The sequence below is a fragment of the Punica granatum genome, chromosome 3, assembly GCF_007655135.1.
Source record: "Punica granatum isolate Tunisia-2019 chromosome 3, ASM765513v2, whole genome shotgun sequence".
NCBI lineage: Eukaryota > Viridiplantae > Streptophyta > Magnoliopsida > Myrtales > Lythraceae > Punica > Punica granatum.
In genome coordinates, this window is record NC_045129.1 from 34564032 (window position 1) to 34591253 (window position 27222).

A 27222-nucleotide genomic window follows, 5' to 3' on the forward strand; every position below is an offset into this window, starting at 1 on the left:
TGCATTTTAGGTGCAAGTATCCTAGAATTTTTTTTTTGGTTATATATAGGAAACAAAGTAAAGTATAGGTTTTTCAAATAAAATTAACCCTAAAACAAATATTATTTTTCCAAGTTGATTATCATTTGACTTTGATCATCAATAGAAAAAGAAGGGGAGGGGAGGAGCTCTCTCCAATATTCCTGGTGGCTTTATATTCTCCAATTCCATAGCAAATTTACATACATCGCATAAAGAGTTCTTTCCCTCTTGCTAAATATATATTTTTAAAAAAAAAAACCACACCGCAAAAGAAAAAAACGAAATACACTTCAAATGGGCCCCGCTGCTCTCGCCTAGGCTCAGCACATTTCATGAGAACCATAAAAACCAAAAGGGCCCAAGTTCAAGGCCCAGCCCGTAGCCCAAACTCAGAAGTAGTACGCGGACGGTGAGCCCAAATCAAACCCATCCATGGCCGTATTCCCGAAGATCGGATTATGCTGGACGAACTCATTCTGATCGAAGTCCATGTACTGCCCATTGCAGCCCATACCCACGCCATTTACGCCCTGCCCCTGTAGCCCAAATAGGCCCATATCATTGTCCCACCCACCAGGGCCAAGACCAGAGCCCGAGTCAGGCCCTGCGAAGCCCGAAGAGCAGAAAGTCGACATATCAGGCGGCAGAGGCGGAAGCTCGGTGTCATCGTACGTAGGAAGGCGGGGCTCGCTGCCACTATCCGTGAAGGATGTGATGGAGGACGGGTATGTGCAAGACCCGAACTCCGCAGCCCCACTACACCAGCTGTCCGAGACGGGTAGCCCCGTGCTGTTCTGCCCGCCCTCGGTTCCGACACTGCCGCCCTGATGGGAGAAAACAATCTGATTGGCAGGCACGTGGTTCTGGTGCTGCGGCACGGCAGACATGAAGAACGCCGACATGTCATTCTGTTCTTCGTCGGGGGAGATGATGGATGTTACGGAGGAACCTGGGGGCATGTCTGAGTAGACAAAGTTGGTGCGGGCCTTGGGGCCGCGCATGGACCGGGCTGCCCGGTCATAAGCCAAGGCAGCCTCCTCAGCCGTGTCAAAGGTCCCGAGCCAGTGGCGCTCCTTCGTGGAAGGGTCCCGTATCTCAGCGGCATACCGGCCCCACGGCCGCCTCCTCACCCCCAAGAACCTCACGGGAGCCACCCCACCGGCAGCCGGATCGTCTTGTTGGCTCGGTGGGGGTGGCTGCTGTTGCTTTCTTCTGGCCTTTGATGGCGAGGCAGTGTTCACTGAGTTGCCAATGAACTCCATTTGACTGAATAATAATAACAATAATAATAATAATAATAATAATTACTTAAAAATAGAAAAGTTTTAGGGAGAGAGAATTAAGTGATAAGAGTGAAGTGTTGATTATGGACTTTAGGGTGTTGCATGGTTTGGGTTTAAATAGGGAGGTGGTCTATTATACTATTTAAGAGGATTTTCCGTAATTTACAATAATTTCCCCTTACAAGTTGTAAATTGCATTCAAAGCCCTTAATTTTATCATTATGATCGACGTGTGTAGTAATGATTCGGGTAAGCAATCTCGGAAATTGATATTTAAATAAGAGGGGAAATGATTAATTTTGGAAACCAGGAAAGCGATGAAGAATTATTAACAAAGATTAATTTTGGAGGAGTTTAACACAATTTCAACCCCTCGCACTCTTTTTCTTTTCTTTCTTTTTTTTTTCCTTCGATGATAGAGGTACATCAGCCCTGCAAGGGACAAGGAACTGGGAAAATATAAACGGGTACTAGAAATTCTTATTAAAATAACAAAATTTATAGAGAGCGTTTACTTAATATTCTAGGAAAATTATATAAAATTTTGAAAATTGTGTATAAAATATGATATCATCGTATTAATAAATTAAAACGAAAGCATTCAATAAAGTTTCATTTATAAATTTCATTTTTTATATCATATGCTATGTTATAAAATTTACATAATTCTAACAATTTTCTTTTTGCTTACTTTTAATTATTATTTCATTATTTCCAAATTATTCTTTTATAATTTTTAAGATAGAATCTATTTTTAGAAAAAAAAATTCAATTACATTATCAATGCACATTTATTGTTATCATAAATTAAGTTTACTATATGTATAGATCAATGCCTCAACAAAGTATTTAATTAACTCTTTTTACGATACTTATATGATAGAATGTAATGGGTAGATTTGGTATGCCTTAGTCAAATCTCTGTTAAAAGAGTTGAATGCATTCCTAACTACCTTAAAAAGAATGCACTCATTATACCCTATAAATCAGTTTAGGAAATTTACTCATAAAAAATCAGTTTTCAAAATTTTGAATGTAATGGACTCTATCATAAAAGAGGAGGGGAACTAACGTGGGTCGGTTCAAGCAGTTGGCGTTTATTCCGCTTAAGCAAAGTCTCGGGGTCGAGTCCTTATTAATACAAAAAATCCACGCTATAATAGCTTTACCTCTTAGTGGGTCGACTCAACTCGACTTGATTAGTCGATTTCGGATACCATGGTTCACACTGGGAAAAAAAGGGGAAAAAAAGGAACTATTGCAATTGTATAGTAGCCACGCTCTACTGGCTCTAACAAATAAAGAAGACAAATATATGTATGTATAGTTGTGCATATATAATTAGGAACTTAAGCTTTTTATATAGATGAGGCATGATGATATCTTATGATTGGTCTTCTCTCTTCGAAGAGACTTTCTAGATCTTGAATGTCCCCTTTCCTCGATGGATTTTCTCATCAATCATACAACTCCTCTTATATTTGGCAAAGTTTACTTCCTAATAATCACTGCACTAACATATATAAATATATATACATATATATTCTTTATTTTCAGTGAGACCACGAGATATCCTCAGCTTATTAATTGTAACTAATCCTTACTTAGCTATTGTTGATTCGTGTGACAAAACATTTCCGGTGGCTTCAAAACCCTATCTTGTTCATAGTATTTTGTCTATATGAAACACAATTTACCCACTGCACCTCTTCTCGTGATTTATATTTTTCAAATCTAAAGTTGGTCCATAACTCACATGCATGTGACCTTCACAGAAGGGAAGAGTGTGTATATAAGTTTCATGATGTTATCTTGATTAATTAGGGTTCCAATCATGAACTTTACATAAACAAATATGTCTCTGATATAATTAATAAGCTATGGGGAAGATTATATGATCGACTCCTTGCATGCGGACTTGCAGCCTTTTGGACGATCACCAGAAGATTCAGAAGGCCAAAAGGTCCTTATCGTGAAACAGCCGATCATCAGCTGCTCATTCATATAATTAATTGATTAATGTACATGTTTTTCTCTATATATATATATGATTGCTAAATTAAATTTTATGATGATCACGAGACCAATCATCAGTCCCATATTGTCAGGACGGAATGATCAGGACTCTTATCTAAATTTCTGTCAGAAAGAATCAGTACCACCCATCATCCCACAATCATGGGTATATACCTATATCTATCTCTCTTTAAAATTTATAGCTTTTTCATATATATATATATATATATATATATATATACGTATATACATACGTGAAAGATCCGTGCTTTGCACAAAATTAAATCGAATTTATGCTTGAAAAGATCATCCATATTAAGTCAGAAAGTTCTTTTCAAATTCATTTTAAAGTCATTTTAATTCTTTTAAAAATGATATGATCACATTCTATAAATAATTTATAGTGTGATTAGTTTTAATTTAATAGATGAAAATATATACATTTTTTTCGGTTACAATAGAGGCTCACGAGCCTAGTACATTGAAATATAAATCCTAATAGCTAACAAAAAAATATCTCACTAAATATCAAACCTAGAATACTTTGATTACCGAGCAAGAACGTGCCGTAATATACTATACCCTACACCTTTTAATTAAATATATGAAGCTGTAAACTTAACAAAGAAAGAAAAAGAAAAAATATAATAGGGAAACGTGTGAAGAGAGAGTAGAGAAAGAATGATGGGAGGGGGAGTTACTTGATAGTTAAAAGTGGTATATAACTTATAAGTGATCGACCGAAAAAGAAATCTAAGATTACCGAAAAAAAGTGCTATATAAATTTAGAAATTTGTCTTTATTTGCTTCTTTTTTTTTTTTTGGGATGTACAAATAAGAGACGAAGCTCGAGGGAAAGTAAAAAGAACGCAAACACAAGAACTACAATAAGCAGAATTGGGATATGGTGCCCCAATGTCGTCACCAAAGAGCGTCAAATTAGTACTGGCCAGAGGTTAGAGAGGAAATGAGATCCTAATGGCAATTGTAGTACCATTCGAGCCATCCAATCTGCGAAGCGCTCTCTAATTTCATGTAGGTGTACTGAATCTTCACGAGCCATCCTCTATGAAAGACCGCCTTTGAAGCATCCTCTATGATTAACTGCATATATTAATCTAGTAGCTGGTGATTACTTATGTTATTATTTCAGATCTGGCATTTTCGAGAACCGGTCGTTACACCTATTTCAATCCTTTTTTATTTTTGTAATATAGAAGATATAGATAGATATAGGTATATGGAAAAAAAATGAGTAAATATATATACACACATATATATACATGTATATCTCCGTAACACATCATGTGGCAAGCCCAACTCAGAACAAGCTTCCCCTAAAGGGAATTAGTCTTGTGCTCAATAATTCCATGACTTTGCATAATCATGTTACCTCATGATACATATTTGTAAGTTTGAATAGATCATAATAGAGAAAATGAATGGACTCATAATATATATATATATATATATATATATAATACGATGTTAAGCTTTTATTACCGGGAAGCGACCATGGAGAATTAATGAAAGATTTTATAACGATCAAACATGGGAAAGAGGGGAAGAATTCTTCCGGTCCTCCTATTATATGGTATCCATTCAGTATGAAAATTTAGAAAATTTAGGTGAAAGATAAAGAGAGTGCATACTTAGACACATAAAAAGATGATGTGATAGTTTTCTTCGCTTCTTGATGTCTCAAATTCGAATCTGATTACGGGGTAATGGAAATAAATTCATATTATATTATAACTAGTAGGTCTTTATGAAAATTAGTAGGGAATTTATATGAATATATATTTTATGGAGTACATGCATTGTTCCATCTTCATAAAAGTTCATGCTGGGCCACATATATTAGGATATGTAAATTTATATATTTGTGTGTGGGACATATAGAGACTAGAGAGAGAGAGAGAGAGAGAGACCTTTTGAGTTGATGAAAAACACACACACATACACACTTGAGGGGAATATCATTATCTCAGCCATGTGCATCCATTTTTGATCCATTATATATTTATATAATCATATGTTCCACACAAATCCATCTCATCTTTCAAACCCAAAGGGATTGCTTTCTTGTCATTTTTAATTCCTAAATAATTATTAATTTACGGCTCTTTCCCTCATCTTTTTCTAGTTAACATATACTTTCGGTAAACTTAGGATCTTCCCCAAGCTTTCCTCATATTTTCAATTGAATGCAATAGTTTAGAATACTCTAAATTTTTTCGCACTAGGTTAAGATCCTATAGGACGTGGTAAGTGCGCATCTATGCCGAATCTAGCATGCATGTATGTTACCTAGGTCTAGTAAGACAGTTTCTAGAATTACTATACCGGCCTTTCAAACAAATCTTGAAGTCAGTATTACAAAGACTAAACCAAACTACGTAATCAAGCACGGAGAGATAGAGAGAGAGAGAGAGAGAGAGAGAGGTAGAGGTGTACCACTAATGAAACGAAAGAACAAAGAAAATTACATGATCGTGTTGGGTTGCATGTGAGAAAGGGACACATAGGCAAAAGCCTTTTTCGAAGAAAACAATCACCCATGGCCATGGCCAAAACTACAATAAAAAGAAGGTCCTATACATATAAAATATAGTATTAAATATAGCTACCAAAGTAATAAAAGTGAAACCCAGCGTGCAAAGGGTGCAATTTGACTCAATATGGACACAATAATTTATGCATTTCAGCTTCATATATGATACATATAAATATTGCAATAAAATAATTCGATAAGAATCTTTCTATTTCGCTCTGAAAAATGTGGATGCAAAGGAACATATATATATATATATAGAGAGAGAGAGATGAAATGACATTCATCTTATTGAAACGCATATACTTATAAGATTCTGTGTCAATACATATTTAAATTATTGATGTTGTAACGATACACACTTAAATTAATATATCTTTCGTAACCAAATATATATATATATATATATCTTGGAAACACATCTAATTTAACAAGTGGGATATGATGGACTAAGACCATGACCCGGATATATTTGAAAGGAAAAGTATAAATCATGAAGAAAATCGTTTATTTTAATTATGCTTAATCAATTCGTAGTGAAAAGTTATACGAATAATATGGACATATATGAGGTCATTTATTGCATATGTAACGCATGGTAAAATTCATGTAATCCAATGAATTTACTTCAAACTTTTATAAATTCTGCATATAAATTATAAGGTAGGAGAATACTCGGCACAAAATATAACAATATCTGATTTTACGTTATCGAAAAATTTCATACTTAGGTTTCATTTTGGTACACGGGAATAGAATGGAATGAAAAACTCATCATTTCACTTCATTTGCTTATATGATGACACTTTCATGAGTTAGAATTATTATTTTATTTGGAAAGCATTTTTCATTTAACTTGATGGAATGATCATTTCTTCAAAAAAATTAAGGAATGTTCATTGCATAATTTCTACTAAGCTTTATGAGAATCATATATTATCTGTTTAGTTTATATATCTAAAGATATAGTGTATAAAATAATATCTTAAAAAATGAGTTCATCCAATTAAATACATTTCATATTCTCTAATTCAACATAAAAATCACTATTTTTCTCTTAATTTAATCACATATTACTATACGACATTCATTTAATTCATTTTCATTACATTTCTGTATACCAAAACGGGGCCTTACAATAATTAATTAATTACTCTCCATGCCACGGCTTTCATGTACCAGCACGTGAAAAATAGTAGAAATCGATAATTACATTTTCCATTTGAATCACGAAAAGTACATATATGAAAACCTTATAGAAGAAGATCCCCCAATATACAGTTTTTTTTTTTAGGTAAAAGATGGTCTTCAATCAATTGATAAATTATACAACAACTTAATGTAGAAAATGGCATGTGAGTAAACTATTGAATTCAACATGTACGTTGGAAAGCTAGCCAAAGGAAACCTGCCGCTTGGTGATCCCTAACCCAACTCGGATTTCGAAAATAGGGCTGTAGAGGGAAATTGGGAAAAACGAAGCTTTTTAATTATCAATGTCAATAATATCATTAGGCTTTTAACTTTAGTACTGAAGAAATCAATTAAAATAATTAACCGATTAATTAATTAATTAATTAGTTTACAAGTAGATGGGGAAGAATAATAATTTGACGTTTGAAGGGTAGTGAGATTCTGATAAGGACATTTGACCAGGGATTTGGATCGTACCGCCTAATCTATTGACCCAAATTACACTTATATATTGTCGCTTCGATTTGAGTGTGATCGAGGAGGAACAGTCAAGACGTAGGTAATTAAGTAGTTTTAAATACTAATTAATTATCTTTATAATTTTTGGCCAACTCTTATAATATAGTTTATGGTTAATCGCTTAGAAAAGCACGATCTTTGCAATTTTTCCTAAATATAGCATGACTTTCGGAAAATAGTACAGAAAAACACGACATTTGTATTTTTTCCTAATTATAGCACGGCTTTTGGGGAGTAGTATAGAAATGCACCACATTTGCATTTTTTCAAAAATATAGTACAATCTTTAAAAAATAGCACAGAAACGTACGGTTTTCTTTTTAATGTACTTTAATCGTAACTAAACTTGAAAGTTGCGTCTTTCTATGTTATTTTTTAAAAGTTGTGCTATATTTAGAAAAAAAAAATGTAAAAGTCTTGCCATTCTATGCTACTCTCCAAAGGTCATGCTAAATTTAGGAAAAAATACAAAGGCCGTGCATTTCTGTGTTATTTTTAAAGATCGTGCTATATTTAAGAAAAAGTGTAAAATTCATGCTTCTTTAGATGATTAATCCTTTAATTTATGACCATCTCCCTTACAGAAAAGGTTTATGAACACCTTTAATTATTTCTCCATCTCCAGCTTGTTATTCGACATCCAATGGTGAAAATTAATTCGTAATGCTTCTCGTATCTACTTATCGTGCATTGCAGGCACTGGTTACGGAATTTGTGCGCTACGTTCTTTCATTCTCGATTTTACAACAACGCCTATCAATTTTTATGCATATTGATGTTGTTATATCTTTTCTTGTACGTTTTGGTTCCTGCATCTTATTAAGCCTCAACTTGCTCATGAAAAAAAAATTTGTTTTTTGTTCTATCATATGTCCTGTAATATATTTTTAGCCCGACTTATCTTGTATATTTACGATGGTGTTTGGTTTAACAAAATTTGAATCCCTAATATATCATTAAGTATTCTGACTTCAAGGAAGACTGGTATCTTTAGCTGATACATCACATATGAAATTCTTTTGCCCACTGTGTTTGAGAGTTTTTTAGGGAGAGAAAGGAGAGGGGAGGAGCGGAGAGAAAATGAGGGGAAATGAATTTCCTTGTTTGAGAGTAGTTAGCAAAAATAAATGAGAGGAGAGGAGTGAAAAGAGAAAATAAAATTTTAAAAGATTTTAGAAAAATTATTATAAAAATTTTAGAAAAACCATTATAAAGAAAGTTATGTAGAGGAGGGAATAAAAAATACGTAAGTTCCTTCAAATTCCTCTAATTTAGAGTTGGAGGACTATGAGATTCTTTAACAATGGAAGGAGACTGTTTCCCTTCAAATCTCTCATTTTCCCTCCCCTCTCTCTTAAATAAATTTCCCAAATAAGGGAACACTCTCTCTCCAAATCCTCTCTATTTTTCTCCCTTCAAATCCAACTCCCAAATGCAATGTAATAACAATGGAATGGAATCGACCAAAAACTTTTTATATGAAATGTTATTTTCGTCTCATTTCTTCATACCATCAAACATTCAATAAATTTCCCGATGGCTTTTCAATTTTTGTCTGATCTGGCCAAATAAATTTCGATATATATATATATATATATATTTCTGTGTATATCGAGAATTGTGATCGAAACATGGCACTTTGGATGATTACGAGGCTATTCTAATAATCAGCCATATAATAATCATTAGCTGCCTTAAATCGAGAAGGAGAAAAAACATTCCTATATATGGTAGGGATTTATAGGGCAATTTCAAGCTCTCTTCAAATATTACAAACTATATAAAAAGAACAAACAAAAACAGAAGGAAATATTGCCAAAAACACTTTCCTATGAAATTCCATCCATGTGGCAACCATATAGAACCTCGAGATAGGGCTGTCGGACGCTACATATCCTACACTCATAGGGACCAAAATCTTTTTTTTTTTTCCTGGGTAATGGGGACCAAAATCTAAAGTGATCTCGCTTCACTTCAATTGACTATGATTTTTTTTTTCTGTTGAACTAATATCACCATTCACGTAAACATTCTAGAAATTTACGATACAAGTCACTTTGATCATATAAGTCGGGCAGGTAGCAAAATAAGGAATATATTCTTTTATATGTATTTTGAGATAACTCAAACTTTCGTCCAAAACATGACTTGAGTCTTTATTAAAGTCATGCTTGTTGACCATTGTGCTAAATGCAAAATATTCAAATTGGATCTCTTTCCCCTCAGGCAGATTCATTGGAGTTTTTATTAATTTCTATATTGCGAAGAAAAAGACCGAAATTTCATCCTTGTCATATGGGATTCTATTGAATAAACCTTTTAATCCCCGCTAGTCTTCGTGTACAATGCAGGACCTTTTATTATCGCTCTTACATATGCCATGTACATGACCTTAAACACCTACTTTCGATGGTTGATCACGAGCATTTTTTTTTTCTCTTTACTATTTCAGCCTTAACATTATTAGTAACCATAAGGAGGGATGATCCTTCCTCTCTCAGACATGGATCGGACATGGAGAAATTACATGATGTGCATCCCACAACGGTCAAAATATGATCCTCGCATGGTGTGAGCTTACATATGGTACCTAAGAGCATGTGTCCCCTGCCATGATCAGTCTCATTTGAACTTATAATGAAATAAAGATTCAATAGTAAAATTTAAATTAATAGGTTACAATGATAGACGATCAATATTTTTTTTTTCCGACGTGGGACAAAATTTAATTCTCAACACACGGCATAACTTTTTGCCGCAGGATAATACTAGTGGAGAACAAAAATCCATTGCATCATTGTATGGTCAAATCTTTCAAGAAGTCAAAATAAAATATAATAAGAATAGTATACACGTCCATGCAAAGTTGGTATTTTGGGAGTGATGCTCCTAACATATATAGTAGCATTAAGAAAGCTATTAATTAGGGGCTTCATGGAATCGAAGAGTTGGCTGGATCACAAATAGGGGTCAACACTGTCAAAGTTAATTACTCAAAAAAATGAAATTATAAATTCATTATAATTTTATGACTAATATTTTTAATCTGTTTGTCTTCGTGAATCCCATGAATCACCATTTCCAAAACACCACACGTTTGACAGATTTAAGAAAAGAGAGAAAGTCAAAGGCAACTTCCGTGTTCCATCGGACAAACTCAATGAGATCAGAGAGAGAGAGAGAGAGAGAGAGATGCAGTGCCATGACACACCTTGTTTGTAAATCAAGTGATTTTTTTTTTATATTTGATTTTTGTTAGTCGATTTCATTTGCTCATCTATTAGATCTTCTTTAGGCTTTTTTTTTTTTGGTCATGTAAAAATTGAACAAATAAGATGCCATAGATAATTTCCTTTCTTTGTGTATATCCGTAAAATGGTTCGACATAACAATGATCCTAAACCTTGCTATCAACGGGGCAATAGTATGCAAGGATCGGGCGAAGTATAAGTCCTCTCCCTCCTAGTAGTACGAAACACGAGTCAGTAATCCTATACAAAAGATGTAGCCACCTTAATAATCAACGGCACCTACATTGTGTGTGTGTGTGTGTGTAAATATATATCGAATGGCTAATCCTTTCTTAATTCGATAGGCTACACCGGCACATAATATTGAGAATCGAAGGCCTTCAGATAGAGATTTGGGCCATGGACAATCACAACAAACTTGGACAAGCCCATTGGGCAGCCTCCATTAACTCGTTTAATCTTACCCAATGGTCACCTGCCGACTTCATGTTAAAACCTCTATTTTCGTTTCCAAAGCCAGGCATAGCTCAATTGATAACACCCTAGTATTTCAAGCACTAAGAAGTTGAAATGTCCTTCAAGATTTAGGGGCAAATGAAGGGGGAATCTTACTAAAAGGAGTACTCTCGACTATAAATGTACGGATAAATGGTGTGCCTTCGATACATCATTGAGGTTGTCATGACAAACTCAAATTCTTGAATCCTTAAATAGTAATAGCTCAAATCGAACATTTTGCGACAAAATTCGAATCCATATAATTACACTCCATTGGAATTGCTACGCCGATTTGCCCTGACCCTTTTCTAGCTATCAAAAGAATCATCTACTCTTGTTTTCATAAAAGAAAATGAGTCCCGCGATATTACATTCAATTCCGTAAGTAGGATGCATCATAAAGGAAACAGCAGAAAGGGTATCAGAGGTAATATCCCAATACAAAATTCTAGGATCACTGCTAAATTTTCAAGTCGCCCAAAGAGCGAAACCTTTTAGAAATGACAATATTTCATGCTCGTGCAAAAAAGTTTGTACTGACAACATTTCACACAAAAAGAACATTTCGTACCAATAATGTCTGATACGAAACATTATTCTTTTAATACGAAATTTTTTCACTGCCACAAAACTTGTGCCAAAAGTTAATCACTTCTACAAAACGATGTTCTCCAAATACAAAAAGTTCTCACTCAGATGACTGAACAATCAGCCACGAGATCCTGGAATTTTTGCTTTTCCTTGACAGACCGCAAATAATAAAATTTACGCAAAACAAGGGATCAGTTCTTGGTATGAAACTCAGCCCCGATACTGAACCCCAACTCACTTCAGATCAAGCAGTAATCAAACCAATCTCTAACATAAAGCCACATCACCACAAGCATGATATCACAAGCCTACTTTCATAATCATAGCATGCCATACTTGCCTAAGCTCTTCTCCACAGATAAAATTCAGATCATGCCAAGGCCAAAACAGCACTGCCATGTTTCCGATATGCAACACTTGGCAAGTTCAGAAAATGCATGTTCCCAACAGAGCTCTAGTATCTATCTAACAGCACTGGCATGGTATCCGACATGCCACACTCAGCAAGTAAAGAAAATACATGTTCCAACAGAGCTCTAGTATCTATCTATGTTCTAACAGTGCTCTAGCATCTATCTACCAAAGAACACGCCAGTCACAACATTTGCAGCAACAAAAGATATCAAACCTTAAAAAACCCACTTTTCTTAGATAAGAAACTGCTGCCGTTAGTACAATGATGCACAGAAAGGACAAAAGGATGCACGAATCATAACATATGGTGCATGTAAGTGCTTGTACAAGAAAGGAAAACACACTGAAGCAGGAAACACAGCAAGGAAGACAATCCAACCAAAATTAAAGAGAAAACACCATTCATTAAATTAAATTAAAGGTAAAAGACAAAGACAGTATTACATGATTTAAGGTTCAAAAGCTTGTACCAGAAAAGTCGCTACTAAACCCAAAACAAACTCTACTAACAATTTTTGTGTTCTAGATAAGATTAAGAAGTGTAACCATAGCATCAACACAACTAGTCGCCCTTCTTCCTAAAGGAGCATCCTTCCGTGAGCCTCGCGCGCCCACCAGTGGGCTGGCACAGCACAGTTTGGCAATTCCCACACACAACGACTGTTTGCGAATGGCTAAACACCGTTGTTCTGCAATTCAATACATAAACATGTCACTAACCCCTCGCAACACCCACCTAAACCCAAAAAGTTCAACCAAATCGACTCGTGTAATTAATAATTAAGTGGAAATTTTAGCATGACTTACATGTTGAAGCAACCTTGGCATTTGACATCCTGCGGAAATTACATGCCGGATAGTTAGAAGGATCGAATCAATCGACACAAACAGACAACAGAACCCATTAGATTCAAAGAAAATTCATGGCAATACAGGCGATTTTCGTACAAAATTGCAAAACTTTAAAATATATAATCAAAACTAATGGGGAAAAAAAACTCAAACTTTGTATCATAATAACAAAAATCAATGAAGCCTGTCCTCCCATGGCCTTCTCGATAGTCAGAAATAATCGTTAACTTTATCCCACTACCACGCAATCAGAATTTCATACTAGACGACCCATCAACAACTGAACGATATTTTCCTCAAACCAAAACGGACAAAAACGATTCCCAGTACTCACCATGAAGAAGGAGTTAGGGGACTGCACCAACCGCTTGAGTTTGTGCTTCCTCTTCTCGAGCTCGGCCGGAGGGTTGAGCAAATCGATATCGTTCTGGAGAACCTGAGAAGCGAAGAACAACGAGGCGGAACCACACAAAATCAGATTTTCCGGCGAAGAAGCAAAGAAGAAAGAGAGGAGATCATCGGAGTTCATCGATTGAGCTTAGAGAAAGGCTAGATCATCTACCATTTCCAACGAAGAGTGGATTCCACCGAGATCGCAAACACTACAGATATCTCCGGTGAAGTCCGAGAGTCGGCGCGGGAGAGCTTCCGGGGGCGAGAGTGGCAGATGGTGCGAGAAGAGTGGAATGACACGCATTTTAAATGGTTCGAGGAACACATCTCAGCCGTTGGATCTGAGGGAACGGGCGATCGTGACCCTTCGTTCATAACCTTCTCGCGGCGTCTAGGGCAACTTTAGACAGGGTTGAAATCGTCATTTGACGCCCTGCAAGGGCCCAATGGGCTTAGATCTCTCATCGAGATGGTCAGATGGGCCGGACCGGCCCGGCCCATCAGGTAAGCCAGAAGGGAAGTAAAGCGGGAATCAGCTCCGCCGACGTCAGAGGCTACCCGAGGGAAGCTTTTGTCGCAGAGAGCAGAAGCCATAGGACGAAAGGGGCGGGAATCAAAGCCGGAGGACTCGGTCGGCCGTCGCGGCTGAAGGGGAACACCGACTCCGTTTCGCTCCTTCGAGTTCAGGTATCGACGTTATACACTGTTGCTAATTTACCCTGAAGACGGGTGCGTTTGGTTTTCGGTGAAATTGGTGGAGTGGGTTTTGCGAGGGAGGTGATCGATGAATTGCCTGAGTGGAGTAACTAGCTTGTTGAACTGAAAAGGTTCTGACTTTAATTTTAACTTTTAAAGGTTTCTGAGCTGTTGGACCATTGAGGCAATGGAGGGTGGAGTTGCTGCTGCGGGAGGCTACCAGCCTCCAGCTGGATTTGTAGAGGATCAAAGGGAACCTTTGCTTGATTTGAAACTAACGGACTCCACCGAGCTTTGGCTCATTCAGTGGCCTCGCAATACAGTTAGTTCGCCGTCCATTTCATGCTTTTCAACTATCTGATTAAACGTATTTTATGGCTATTTAAGTAAAAGCAGATGGTGTTATATCTGTTCTTCTGGAATGTCGATGTGATCAGTTAGTTGATTGCTCTTGAAGAAACCTCTGGGTTATAGTGCAAGGATGGAATGTTGGGGTGTGGCTTAGGGGCAGTCGTTTGTGAAATATCTCGTATAATTTTTGTATTAGATGCCATAGTTGTTTGTATATTTTGTTGTTAGTCAACCTTATATTTGTATTTTGGTTGGTGCAGCCTCCTGACTTTAATGGACAAGAAGTAACGCTCAAGCTTAACCATGACGGAAAGTTAGGAAGTTTTGAGGGTTCGTCTGGTAATTGTAACATCTATTCCAGCATATCAGACTTGAGAACTACATGAGGCTTGAATTGGTTGATATTGCATTTTAGAACTTGTGTTTGCTGTGAAAAATCTTGCATAAATGTAAGGGATCTGGTGTATATCATAAAGGATTTGCCTTCTCTATTGATTCTTACTAGGTGACGTTACTCTCTGTGACAGGCAAAGAATATGATGTGGTTAGCTATTCCGCTCAGGAGCCTGATGCAACTGTTTTCCTATCATCTTCTTCCGGTTCAAAAATTGGTATGTTTAGATGGCTCAACTAGTTTATCACATCCATTTCTTGTTATTGTAAGTTAAATTTACGTTGATATGTGATACCAAAAGGAGATTTAAAATGTCAATTGTGATGGAGCTGTTCAGCAGGAAGTAGCTAAACTCAATGCGTTGGAATTTTGAACCGCAGAGAGCTCTCTGTTTTGCTCTCTCATGTTTGTTGGAAATTGGCACATCCGAGTGACGTGTCTTTTATCGGGGTACATTATTTACAAACTTTTGATGTGCTACTTCTTCTTATTGGCAGTGGGGAAGATTTCACGGCGAGTTTCCCTCGTCCACTACCCAGACCCTACAGAGCTCGAGAAGCTCGATCCCAGTAATCTGAAACAACTGTACCAGAAACCTGATGGGACCTCCATGGCAAATACTTCCCACCAGTTCCCCACTCCAACTCAGAGCACAAAGTTGAGGGGCTCACGAACGTCGAGCAAGTATGCGGCCTCCTCCCACGGCAGTCGGCAAAGAGGGGCCAGCCTCGAAGCTGGAGAGGCATCAAGGTCACGGAAACGGGCCGGCGAGTCTTCTGGCCCCAGGGACCATGTCCACAGTGGAGTAACTTCGGAACATTCTCGGGGCCATAACTCAGCTGTTTCATCAGGGTCCATGGGGAATTCTCATCAGAAATCACCTAAGAAGAAGAAGAAGAGTGAAGAGTAAAACCTCTTCGGAGAAGAAGACTCAATCCCTCCCTCATTAGGGATGTCCATGGGTTTCGGTAAACAGGTTTTAACCCTACCTGGACCCTAATGGGTAATAAAAGGGTTTTGCCCGTTGAATTATGGGAAGGGTTTTGGGATTTTTAGTCAAAATCTACAGGGTGAAGTGGTTTGATTTTTTGCATGAAAACCCGTGCCAAACCCGTTGAGTTTAAAATTACTAAAGTACCCCCGTTAAGGAGCTTGTAGAGGATTCAGTTGTTGGGGTTTTAATGGAGTGAATTGTTTGAATTTATTTTGGATTGTGTTGGAGAAATTGGTGTGTTGTTTGAGAAGGGGAAACCTAGGAGATAGTGAATTTCATCATTTTTCAACTCAAAAATAAAATTTATCATTTGTTGGTCATGTATTTTGCATTTTAGTAGGTCAAGCGAAGAGACCACGAATTGAGAAAATACCAGTTGAAAATCCTACGTGGAAGGCAGGAAGGCTCTCGTCGCATGACCAAGTACACGGACTCTTCTTAATTGTACAAATCCGAAGAGGCTAACTTAATTAATAATCTATATATGGATAGGCTTAGAGATAGGGAAATGGGAGGACATATAAACAATCCCAATAATAATTTAATCGAGTCCAGAATTTTTGGTTGGCATCACGTTAAACTTTGTTGAACTTCTTGTTATTTTTCTTTCTTCTTTTTTCTTGAACTTATGTAATTATTTGTCTTTTGATCCATCGCTCTCGGCTAAGTCAAGCAGTGGATACCAACAAAGTAGCAATTGAGAAATGTGAACTGGGGACGAAAACTGGCGTACTATCGTATTTGTGCTATTTCTTTGGTCAATATAGATTTGATGTATTATGGTTGAACGGGGTTGTGAGCCACGTGATGTGTGAGTGCATTCTTGCACTCAATCCCCTACTTATTTCACAAGAATCTATTCATTCACGTTCTTCGACACATGGGTGCCCAATTGATATAGATAAAATTAAATTCATCTACTTTTTATCTTGAAACTCATTTAATTTAATCGATGTTTTTATTCAATAAATCCATGTGCTTTTACTATGGATATGAATGCTTTAATGGCAAAAGAGTTCTCGGTGAAAACTCGTTAAGTTATTGGAAAGGGTTTGAGATATTTATCATAAATTCTTAGCGCGGTTAAGATAGGTTTGTGACAAACTCTCCATAAAGGGTTTGGATTTGGGAAGAATCAAGCCGTTCCAAACCATGCCTGCGAACATTCCTGTCCCTCAATACGGGGGAGAGATCGAAAGCAATGTCTTATTAGTTTCCGAGGTGCTTGTGTGTTGCTGAAACATTATGCCAGCTGAAAATTTTCGCTGGGTTGTCTATGATTATAGTTTCCTTTGGTATATTTTTGACATTACTCGAAGAATATGAAAGATGCCTCGTACCATACAGAGCTCATCCGAAGGTGCAGTTGACGACCGGGGACTTCGTCCTCCTTGAATTGTCATCAATGAGTGCGCATTTCTCGGGCAACATTGATACATTGTTGTTAATGACAAGTAGGCTTGTATTTTTACATTTATGATATTTATTTTATTTTTAACATATATTTTTTAATTTATTTAATTTTTAACACGACTCGAGTTCGATCCGTCTCCCAGTTTGCAATTTTTAATGGAGGAGGGACTCCCTTCCTCTTCTACATGGCGACCCAACTTGTCACGTGCCAGAAGTCCCACCTCCAATCACAGCCCGCCACGTCAACGACAAAACCACCCTGGACTAGTCCCACTGTTTTCCGGATCCAACGAGCCCAGCCGCCTATTATCCCGTCCGAAAACCAAACAGCCCCGTGACCCGATTCCCATTTCATAACCCGAGCCGAGTTGGCTCCGATTCTTCCCCCGGCTCGGCTCGGCTCGGCTCACCGCTGGGCTATAAAATCTCCCGACAATCGACAGTCTCGCACGCACTTCACTCGCTCAGCAGGAATATCATAGGCAGAACTGATGAAGACGCCCTTGTCCTCTGCCTAGAAGGAGGAATCCTCTCGATCTCTCATCCCTCTCCGCCTCCTCGCTCGTGGATTTGAATCCTTTTCAGGTTCGACCCTTAGTCTCTCCTCTAATTGCTCAATTTCAGTCTTCAGATCGATGCTTCTGCTCGTGCCTCGATGATTCCTAGGTGGTACAGTACGATTCACGACCAGCTCAAGCTTGCTTTTGCTCTCTGTTTGAATGCCGTCGGGCTAAGCCTAGGATTATTGAATTGAACTCTTCTACATTTGGATTTTGCAATGTATTATGCATCCTGGCCTTAAATCTGGTCGATTATCCGCATACGAGTCTGCACGTGCTGAAATTTTCGATCCGAAGCTGAACGGGTCGGGGATGTGTTCGTGCTTGTTTCGTTTCTGAATTTTCAATAATTTTGAAGCTGATTCTCGTCTGCTGTTTCGGATGCTTGATTCAGTTGTTTGAGCTTCGGACATGGTGGTTCCAATGGACACGGACAACAAATTCTTCAATGTCGGTCTCCTCCTCGTGGCCACGCTCATAGCGGCCAAGCTGATCTCGGCATTGATATTGCCGAGATCTAGGAAGCGCCTCCCTCCGGTTGTCAGCACATTGCCGGTGGTTGGCGGGCTACTGCGTTTCTTGAAAGGCCCCATTGTGATGCTGAGGGAAGAGTACCCGAAGCTCGGGAGCGTGTTCACCTTGAACCTGTTGAACAAGAAGATAACGTTCTTGATCGGTCCTGAGGTGTCAGCGCACTTCTTTAAGGCCAGTGAGTCTGACCTCAGCCAGCAAGAAGTGTACCAGTTTAATGTGCCGACTTTTGGACCTGGAGTGGTGTTTGATGTGGATTACACGATAAGGCAAGAGCAGTTCAGGTTCTTCACAGAAGCCCTGAGGGTGACTAAGTTGAAGGGTTACGTCGATCAGATGGTCATGGAAGCGGAGGTAACTTTGCCCTTTCCTCGGGATATAGAACGCTCCTACTAACCATGTCACGTGCAATTAAGAAATGTTTTTGACATGTGTGGAGTATGAAGAATTCTCTTTGATATGCTTTGTGAATCCCTTTAAAACCTGGAACCAACTCTGATCACAAAAACCAGAAATAAGGATTTGAATTGACCTGTAAAAATTTCTACCGTTTCATATCGATTACTATCAATCAGTTTGCGTAGCAGTGGTGCATACTGATGGAGTTTCAGGATGCACACAATAGCGAATTGCATATTCTGAATCTGGAGAAAGCAATTCACGGCTAGTAACTTACGTTGCATTTGGTTTGTAAGTAACATTTTAAAATCAGATTTTGATTTTGAAAAAGAATGGTATAAATGGTTATGAAAGGGGTTCACTCTTTATGTGATTTTGATTTTGAAAATGAGTGATATAAATGGGGCCATCTTTGACTTTGTATGAGTTATTTTGTTTTGTTGTGGGTAAAATTTTGTTTTGTTGTGGGTAGAATTAAGTTAAAGTAAGATTTTAAAATTCAACTCTGAATCCAAACAGGGCAATACCTGATATTTAGATTCCAGTTCATATTTAATGCATATTGCATTCATTGTAGTTTTCTTTTTTTTTCTTTTTTCATGACTCTTGCTAAGTATGGTGTTTCCTCTTGCTCACAATGTGGTGCTTTGCAGGATTATTTCTCAAAATGGGGAGATAGCGGTGAGGTGGACCTCAAGTATGAATTGGAGCATCTGATCATCCTCACTGCGAGTAGATGCCTCCTCGGCCGTGAGGTTCGTGAGAAGCTCTTTGATGATGTCTCTGCCCTATTTCATGATCTCGACAATGGGATGCTCCCTATCAGTGTTATCTTCCCATATCTCCCGATCCCAGCTCACCGCCGCCGCGACCAAGCCCGGAAGAAGCTTGCTGCCATTTTTGCGAGCATCATATCCTCCCGGAAGCTCGCGGCCAAGTCAGAGGATGACATGTTGCAGAGCTTCATCGACTCCAAGTACAAAGATGGCCGCCCCACCACTGAAGCTGAGGTCACCGGACTGCTCATCGCTGCTCTTTTTGCAGGGCAGCACACAAGCTCCATAACCTCCACGTGGACAGGGGCCTATCTGTTGAGCAACAAGAAGTACTTAACTGAGGTGCTGGACGAGCAGAAGAACCTAATGGGGAAGCACGGGGATAAAGTCGATCACGATATCTTGTCTGAAATGGACGTTCTCTACCGGTGCATCAAGGAAGCCCTTAGACTCCACCCCCCTCTGATCATGCTCCTGAGGAGCTCTCACAGTGATTTCAGTGTAACGACCCGAGACGGCAAAGAGTATGATATCCCGAAGGGCCACATCGTTGCCACCTCACCTGCTTTTGCAAACAGACTTCCACACATCTACAAGGATCCCGATACTTACGATCCCAACAGGTTTGCAGCAGGCAGAGAGGAGGACAAGCTGGCGGGTGCCTTCTCTTACATCTCCTTCGGAGGCGGAAGGCATGGGTGTCTCGGGGAGCCATTCGCCTACTTGCAAATCAAGGCCATATGGAGCCGCCTCCTGAGGAACTTTGAGCTTGAGCTCATCTCACCCTTCCCCGAGATCGACTGGAACGCGATGGTGGTGGGCGTGAAAGGTAAGGTCATGGTGAGGTACAAGAGGCAGCAGCTGCCCGTCAATTAAGGTCGGTCTATTATGTAACTTGACAGTATCCTTGTTTCTTATTCGGCGAGGAGCCTCGAATTCCTCGCACTCGGGCCTCTCTCTCTCTCTCTCTGTTTTTTTTCTCGATTGTTAGAAGGGGCATTAAGCTTTTAGTAGTCGCCCATGTCTTTGACTATCTCGTGTATGTTTTCTGGACCATGATGTGCTTAGTTTCTTCGTCTTCTAATGCTACGAGTACTTCTTTGATGTTGTTTTTCTGCTAAATTACGACTTTTGGGACACCATTTTAGTCACACTAATAATGGTAGTTTTTTGTCATCAAATCGACCTAATTTTACCAGTTCCAATGTATAAATTGGTCCGGCCATCAACTTTATTAGTGGAACTATATCAAAATGCTGAGATGGTGGCTGATGTAAGTGACGGAGTCCTGAAACTGATAAGGGACGACAGTGTGAAACATTATTTTTAAAATATAATAAAAATAGTTCAAAAGAAAAAAGAAAAACAATGAGGAACAGAGTGCTCCTCGCCGGCATCAGGCCACCGGCCCCATCAGACTGTTAAATGATGTTAGATGTTTGAAGTGAATTTATACGTTGATCTAAACAAAACTATCAGAAGAGGAAGTGAGAATTTATTTGGGCATGGAGGAGTGGAGTTAAATAATTATATTTATTGGAAATTGTATTGATTGTATCATTGAATTATTGGAAATTGTATCATTGAATTATGAAAAAATAATAATAAATAGTTTAGAGAAAGTAATGATTAAGTTGTTAAATTATGTAAAAATAATGAATAGTTGAGAGAATTTAATATTAAAAATTGAGTTAAATTGTTAAAAAATTAAAAAAAAAAGAAGTCATAATTATGTTATTAAATTGAAAATAAATAGAATTAAGTATAATAATGTTTTAAAAAAAAAACTTTAACGCTAAACATAGCCTAAATTTTGAGATTGCACTGAAATTATCTACGGCTTTTATATTGATCGAAATTATCCCTAATAATATTGACGTAAGAACATGTCAGGCGCCAAGTCACGTGCTCTGCCTGCCAGCCGTGTATTATAATTATTAGCTCCCCACGTTGCATGTACCAAAATAGAGAGAGAGAGAGAGAGAGAGGGGAGCCGATCAGCCACTTCTGAGCCGACCCTGAGCTTTAGACACACTAAGATAAAAGTAAAAAAAAAAAACTCCAAAAGGGAACGGTGTTTTCCAACCGTCAAATCCGTAACATTCATACACGAGGGGGTGGCATTTCTCGCTGAAGCGCTCTCATTATGATCCTTCGATCGATCTCTATTTAGAGTAGATAGGCAATTTGCTCCCTGATTTTTAACAATTGCATCAATTTGATCCTTAATTTATTTTTTTGTATCAATTCGATCCCTGATTTTTCATGATTGCATTAATTTGATCACCGTTACGTCATTTAGATCCTTCACTTTGCAAAAGGACCTAAATGATGCAACGAGAACTAAATTGATGCAATTATAAAAAGTCAATGACCAGATTGATTAAATTAGGAACCAAATTAATGCAATCATGAAAAATCAAGAACCAAATTACCTATTTACCCCTCTATTTATGTATGGCGCTTGGAGGTGGCCGGGGATGCAATAGCCTGAGCCAGTCGGGACGAACTGTAGAACTGTACTACGTATGACATTCTATGATTTTTATCTCCTCAATGGCCCGTCAGCAAACTAATGGAATGGCCTTCCTGTTCCATCTGAACTTACCAAATAGTAATCCTCGCTCTGTTTGTTACTTTTCTCATCTGCGGCCCCTTTTTCATTAGCTTTCAAGCAACTCCAACCGGAGTTCCACGGGAATGAACCCAGGGAAAGGGGGGAGGAACCCACGATGATGCTTTAGCCAGCAGATCGCTAATCTCCTTCCATAAGGTTGCATCTTATTGCCGATCACGCACTCTCCACAAAAACCATTGCAGTGTAGAACTTGCAGAACTGAAAATGCTGCATTTCTAGATTCGTCAAGCCCAAGACACCATACTCAGAATAAGTATCCGAGCACAACTTCACAGCAAGTACATTCACGAAACTGGTCTCTTTTATTTTTCGGATGAATAAATTGAGGCAAAGGGTAAAACACAAACAATCCAGGAGTATTATTCAGAATCACAAAATGCTACCCGGAACTGGCAGCATACCTAACCTCATCAAAAAGGAGACAGTCGATTTGCAGATAACAGTTAACCAGACTCAATTTTGCTGCCTTATATGAAAGACAAGTACGCATAAATCCTGCAGTGACAATACTGCTGTATGCTACATTAGGAAAACAAAATTGCTTCACAACAATTTCTTCAGCAAAAGGTCTCACCCAACCAGCAACTTGTTTTCCTCCAAAAAGCTGTAAGTGGGCACCTCCAAGTTGTACGGTGCAGGACCCTTACGGATCCTGCCGGAGATGTCGTAGTGAGACCCGTGGCATGGGCAAAACCAGCCACCAAAGTCACCAGCATTAGGCAACGGGATGCAACCCAAATGAGTGCAGACTCCAATCACAACAAGCCATTCGGGGTTCTTAACCCTAGCAGCATCTTCTTGTGGGTCCCGAAGCAAGCCCAAGTCAACACTGTTAGCAAGCTTAATGTCTTCTTCCGTTCGACGCCTGATGAACACCGGCTTTCCACGCCACTTGACTGTGACAGTGGTCCCGGGCTCTATGCTCGAGAGGTCGACCTCAAGGGAAGCGAGAGCAAGCACATCCTTACTGGCAGACATGCTGAGGACAAGCTTAAGGATCAGAAGACGGACCAAGGAGGCATACACAAACCTTCCACCCGACAGCACAAAGTAGGCAAAAGCTCGCTTGCTAGGGTCACCAGGTGGGAATCGCTCATGGTTGTACTCGTCATACACGATTTTTGAAGTGGGGTTCTTCACAGCTGCCACAGTGGCAGGAAGGTCCGAGATGAGTCCGATGTCATGTGATGGCGCTATAGCCTCTGAGGAGAAACCTGAAAGATCAAAACAGTACCCCTACCATTCATCAACACCATCACCAATAAAAACTCAGCAGTATCAGTAGAAGAAATACTGTAGCCTCTGCAGGTGTTCCCGATAGGCTTATTCTATAACAGACACGAGTAGACAGATTGATCTAGCAAAACTTTTTGTTTTCCTCCAACTAATTTAGGCCACGAACTAAATGATCCAAGGCCAGCTGCAAGCAACATGGGAGCTTATCAAACCCAAATGAAGATCTTGACAGCGCCCCAGAGAACCAGTTATCCAATGAGAAATCCAACACATGAAAGGTCACAAAATCCCCAGAACTCCAGGAGGCAAAGCTATCCCATGCATCTAGTGCAACACAGGACAATCGCTGCGAGTCTGCCACCCCAGCATTCAAAAGATCGACAGGGCAAACAAAAGATGAGATAAAAAAAATTTGCCGAGACCAACGTAAAACAGCTATTAGATGATCCTACCGAGCATAGAAACAACTACGGCTCAGTTACCCCATTCTAGCAAATCGTCACGAAAACGAAACATCTATCTATCTATCACAGTAGTAAATCTAGCCCCAAATTAAGATCACCTTTCCAGGTATATATCATCTTCGTGATAATCGTTTTCCATCAGACAACATAAACTTTTCACAGAATATATCATCTGCTCGTAAGAGACTGTTCCGTCAGAACATTACTATTGATCCAAAAAAAACACGTCCATAGCCGAGAGTTAAGAACAACATTGCCGCTACTCAGAGTAAATTAAGAGCATTTGCAATTGATCAATTACCCTGCACTGCAAAACAATGACAAAGGAATGACTTTTCAACCACAAGGCGTTTCTCGGATGGGACCCATCAGTAACGGATCAACCACAGTTTAGCCTAAGCGTGAGGGATGAAGAGAGACAGGGGGCAGTGACCTCTGATCGGGAACCGGAGCTCCGGGTTCCAATAGAGGAGAGCATTCGTGGACGAGCTGGATCTGGAAGAAGAGATATCGGAGCCCAGGTCATGGCCCCGGGATGAGGCAAAGGCGGCGGAGATAGGCCGCGAGGAATTGAAGGTCAGAGAAGAGAGCCTCCTCCCTGCGATCCTCAGCATCGTCGTCCCCTTCTCTGTCGGTCGCTCCTGCTCGTCTTCGTCTACCTCGTGATGGGTCTCGTTAGGGTTTCAGAGAGCGCAGGACCGTTCTTTCCTCTTCCTGTTCTTCTGCTCAGAATCGTTCAGTTCAGAACATCGAAAGCTGGGCGCAGAAATTGACCATACAGTAACACAAATATAATTTTTAATAGAGACAATAGTACGCCAAGCCGTCTTAGCTCAGCCGGTAGAGCGCATGGCTTTTAACCATGTGGTCGTGGGTTCGATTCCCACAGACGGCGATTTTATTATGTTTTCTTATATTTTCAACTTCTTTATTTTTTAAAAAATATATTTATACATTTTTTTATCAGTATATAATTTTTTTAAACTATGACAATTTTCATGTCAAAAAGCTATATTTTTTGCATGCTTTTATGTTTTTAATTGTGAAATAGTTCGTCTCAATATCATACCGGAATACATATTCATAACTTTCGGACTTTCGAGAACATAAGATGTTGGACAAATGTTTACGTATAATTGAGATGCATTGTCAAGGGTTTAACCAAATTTTATCTTAATCAACATTGACTAAGGCCAGTGTTCTGCATTAGTCCAAGTCGAAGATTGACCAATAATTCTGACAATTTCCACTCCATATATTTATTTTTCACGTCAAAGTCTTTTACATTTCTGCAATTTGGATTTCCAAAATCACAAAACGATAGATTACCAAATATAATTGAAATGCGAGGCTAGTATCTTGCCGACGTTGAATGGGTTGATATGTATATATATATATATAACTCAAGTTTAAATATCGTAGATAAATGTCTCAACTTGAGTGAGAAAATTTAAATTACAGTACGTTGTGAATTAATATATGCAGTTCAACGATGGATAAACCTATTAGCTCGCTAAAGAAAATAATCATTTTTTGCAAATCCAATGAGATGATGATCTCCAAAGCAATTAATGTTTTTTTCACGCGTTAGAGAATACTTCGGCTGAACAAAAATGCTCGGTCAAATTGTGCCAAAATAATATAACTCATTTCTTAAAAACTTTTAATAAATGAGCCAAAATAATGCTCGGTCAAACTGTGCCGAAATAATATAATTTCTTTGGCCTTTTGATTTTTTTCTTTCCTACTCATTATTCTTTTATGTATTTCATTATTTCATTTTTCTAATTATCACTCATGGGATATATTATTAATCTAAGTCACCCATGTTGTAAAGCGAGAAACTTCCACCTCGTTTAATAAAATAAATAAGGCCATGCGGAAAAATAATAGTTGTTCAAAACGTCAAGTTATCGTACCATGCCTATACTTTGATTGGATCAATTTATATCGAAAAATATATATTTTTTGCTCAATATATAGAAAATATATCTTTTATATATAAATTAACCATGTATATACAGATGTATCATCCAAACATATCATCATTAAACGTATTTTAAAGGGCGTCCCAAGTGGATCAATGGATGGCATGTGACGCATCTCACAGATGTCAGTCCATCCCATCTTTGTGCCTCCTCCCTTTTTTTTTTTCTTTTTTTTCCACTTTCCCCTTTTCTCCTGTGACATATAAAATAATAGAAAAAATAAAGTCATTAAATTGAGATTTGAAGTGAAGTGACTGCTGAAATTTGACTACCTTTTTTTTAATTACGCCATATAACCTAACAATGGATTATTAACTCTAACTTAAACGTAATTATTTACCTAAAATATCACAACGTTGACGTGTTAATTTCACATCTGCCCGACGCTAACTTTTCGTCCAAAATTGACGAAATTGCACACGTGGCACGTTAATTTTGTAACACAATGTTACATGTTACAAAATTAACGTGCCACTTGTGCAATTCCGTCAATTTTGGACGGAAAGTTAGCGTCGGGCTAGATGTGAAACCAATACATCAACGTTGTGATAGCTCAGGTAAAAAATTAAGTTTAGACTAGAACTAATAATTTCTTCAAACGTTAGATTATATTGCGCAATTATCCCTTTTTTTTCTTCCTCAACAATTTCGATATGAACGAAGTCACGAAGGACAATATAAAAAAGGGTTGTGTTTGATATTATAGTTGAATTTTGGTTTTAATTGGTTTGTAATGATTGTGTTGTTGAATTATGAAAAAAAATGTGAAAAAGTAATAAATAGTTGAGATAAAATAATAATTAAGTAATGATTGTGTCGTTAAATTGTGAAAAAAGTAATGAATAGTTGAGATAATTTAATATTAAAATTTGAATTGAATGGCTAACAAAATTGAAGGAAAATGAAAAAAGTAATAATTGTGTTGTTGAATTGAAAATAAATGGAGTTGAGTTGAGTTGAGTTAAAAGAAATTTTAAAGCCAAACATGAGTCTTTACAAATACGGGGTTATGAAAAAAGGTATGTTTTAGAAAACGTCGGTTGTGTTTTGTTTTAGAGTTGAGTTTTTGTTTTAATTGGTTTGTAATGATTATGTTGTTAAATTACGAGAAAAAATGTGAAAAAATAATGAATAGTTGAGAGAAAGTAATGATTGTGTTATTGAATTGTGAAAAAAAGTAATAAATAGTTTATAGA

At 38.1% G+C, this 27222-nt stretch overlaps 5 protein-coding genes and 1 non-coding gene across 7 annotated transcripts; 3 read left to right on the forward strand and 3 right to left on the reverse strand.

Annotated features, from left to right (window-relative positions):
• Positions 1-151: 151 nt before the first annotated feature.
• LOC116201482 (ethylene-responsive transcription factor LEP) lies at positions 152-1338 on the reverse strand. Its single transcript, XM_031532732.1, has one exon. The coding sequence runs from the start codon at positions 1281-1283 to the stop codon at positions 411-413; it is 873 nt and encodes a 290-aa protein (XP_031388592.1). The 5' UTR covers positions 1284-1338; the 3' UTR covers positions 152-410.
• An 11387-nt stretch (positions 1339-12725) lies between these two features.
• LOC116198766 (40S ribosomal protein S27-2-like) lies at positions 12726-13916 on the reverse strand. The gene is made up of 4 exons (XM_031528998.1): positions 13756-13916; positions 13528-13629; positions 13149-13177; positions 12726-13030 (listed from the first exon to the last, which is right to left on the reverse strand). Exons 1-4 carry the CDS (start codon positions 13888-13890, stop codon positions 12904-12906), a joined length of 393 nt encoding a protein of 130 aa, XP_031384858.1. The 5' UTR covers positions 13891-13916; the 3' UTR covers positions 12726-12903.
• Positions 13917-14130: 214 nt separating this feature from the next.
• LOC116198574 (mediator-associated protein 2) lies at positions 14131-16341 on the forward strand. Of its 2 annotated transcripts, none has more exons than XM_031528757.1 (5): positions 14131-14273; positions 14442-14604; positions 14894-14972; positions 15161-15244; positions 15525-16341. In XM_031528757.1, exons 2-5 carry the CDS (start codon positions 14470-14472, stop codon positions 15935-15937), a joined length of 711 nt encoding a protein of 236 aa, XP_031384617.1. In that variant the 5' UTR covers positions 14131-14273; positions 14442-14469; the 3' UTR covers positions 15938-16341. The 2 variants fall into 2 exon arrangements, with proteins under 2 accessions (XP_031384617.1, XP_031384618.1); XM_031528758.1 differs by having other exon boundaries at positions 14894-14963.
• Positions 16342-17862: 1521 nt separating this feature from the next.
• On the forward strand, positions 17863-20808 carry LOC116200779 (sterol 14-demethylase). The gene is made up of 3 exons (XM_031531679.1): positions 17863-18019; positions 18389-18879; positions 19578-20808. The coding sequence occupies exons 2-3, from the start codon at positions 18406-18408 to the stop codon at positions 20574-20576; spliced, it is 1473 nt and encodes a 490-aa protein (XP_031387539.1). The 5' UTR covers positions 17863-18019; positions 18389-18405; the 3' UTR covers positions 20577-20808.
• Positions 20809-22621: 1813 nt separating this feature from the next.
• LOC116201489 (cytochrome b-c1 complex subunit Rieske-4, mitochondrial-like) lies at positions 22622-24770 on the reverse strand. Its single transcript, XM_031532739.1, has 2 exons — positions 24472-24770; positions 22622-23552 (listed from the first exon to the last, which is right to left on the reverse strand). The coding sequence occupies exons 1-2, from the start codon at positions 24650-24652 to the stop codon at positions 22909-22911; spliced, it is 825 nt and encodes a 274-aa protein (XP_031388599.1). The 5' UTR covers positions 24653-24770; the 3' UTR covers positions 22622-22908.
• Positions 24771-24860: 90 nt separating this feature from the next.
• TRNAK-UUU lies at positions 24861-24933 on the forward strand. The gene has a single exon. It is a non-coding gene; the product is annotated as a tRNA-Lys (tRNA).
• Positions 24934-27222: the final 2289 nt, after the last annotated feature.

What these genes read in the sequence shown, in the direction of transcription:
- LOC116198766 (XM_031528998.1), bottom strand. Translation starts at nt 13,890, where the DNA reads ATGCGTGTCATTCCACTCTTCTCGCACCATCTGCCACTCTCGCCCCCG. An exon ending in CCCCTAACTCCTTCTTCATG is followed by an intron (nt 13,178 to 13,527) that starts GTGAGTACTGGG and finishes TAATTTCCGCAG; the next exon opens with GATGTCAAATGCCAAGGTTG. An exon ending in TGCCAAGGTTGCTTCAACAT is followed by an intron (nt 13,031 to 13,148) that starts GTAAGTCATGCT and finishes ATTGAATTGCAG; the next exon opens with AACAACGGTGTTTAGCCATT.
- LOC116200779 (XM_031531679.1), top strand. Translation starts at nt 18,406, where the DNA reads ATGGTGGTTCCAATGGACACGGACAACAAATTCTTCAATGTCGGTCTC. An exon ending in AGATGGTCATGGAAGCGGAG is followed by an intron (nt 18,880 to 19,577) that starts GTAACTTTGCCC and finishes GGTGCTTTGCAG; the next exon opens with GATTATTTCTCAAAATGGGG.
- LOC116198574 (XM_031528757.1), top strand. Translation starts at nt 14,470, where the DNA reads ATGGAGGGTGGAGTTGCTGCTGCGGGAGGCTACCAGCCTCCAGCTGGA. An exon ending in AAGTTTTGAGGGTTCGTCTG is followed by an intron (nt 14,973 to 15,160) that starts GTAATTGTAACA and finishes TCTCTGTGACAG; the next exon opens with GCAAAGAATATGATGTGGTT. An exon ending in TTCTTCCGGTTCAAAAATTG is followed by an intron (nt 15,245 to 15,524) that starts GTATGTTTAGAT and finishes TCTTATTGGCAG; the next exon opens with TGGGGAAGATTTCACGGCGA.
- LOC116201489 (XM_031532739.1), bottom strand. Translation starts at nt 24,652, where the DNA reads ATGCTGAGGATCGCAGGGAGGAGGCTCTCTTCTCTGACCTTCAATTCC. An exon ending in GCTCCGGTTCCCGATCAGAG is followed by an intron (nt 23,553 to 24,471) that starts GTCACTGCCCCC and finishes TTGATCTTTCAG; the next exon opens with GTTTCTCCTCAGAGGCTATA.
- LOC116201482 (XM_031532732.1), bottom strand. Translation starts at nt 1,283, where the DNA reads ATGGAGTTCATTGGCAACTCAGTGAACACTGCCTCGCCATCAAAGGCC.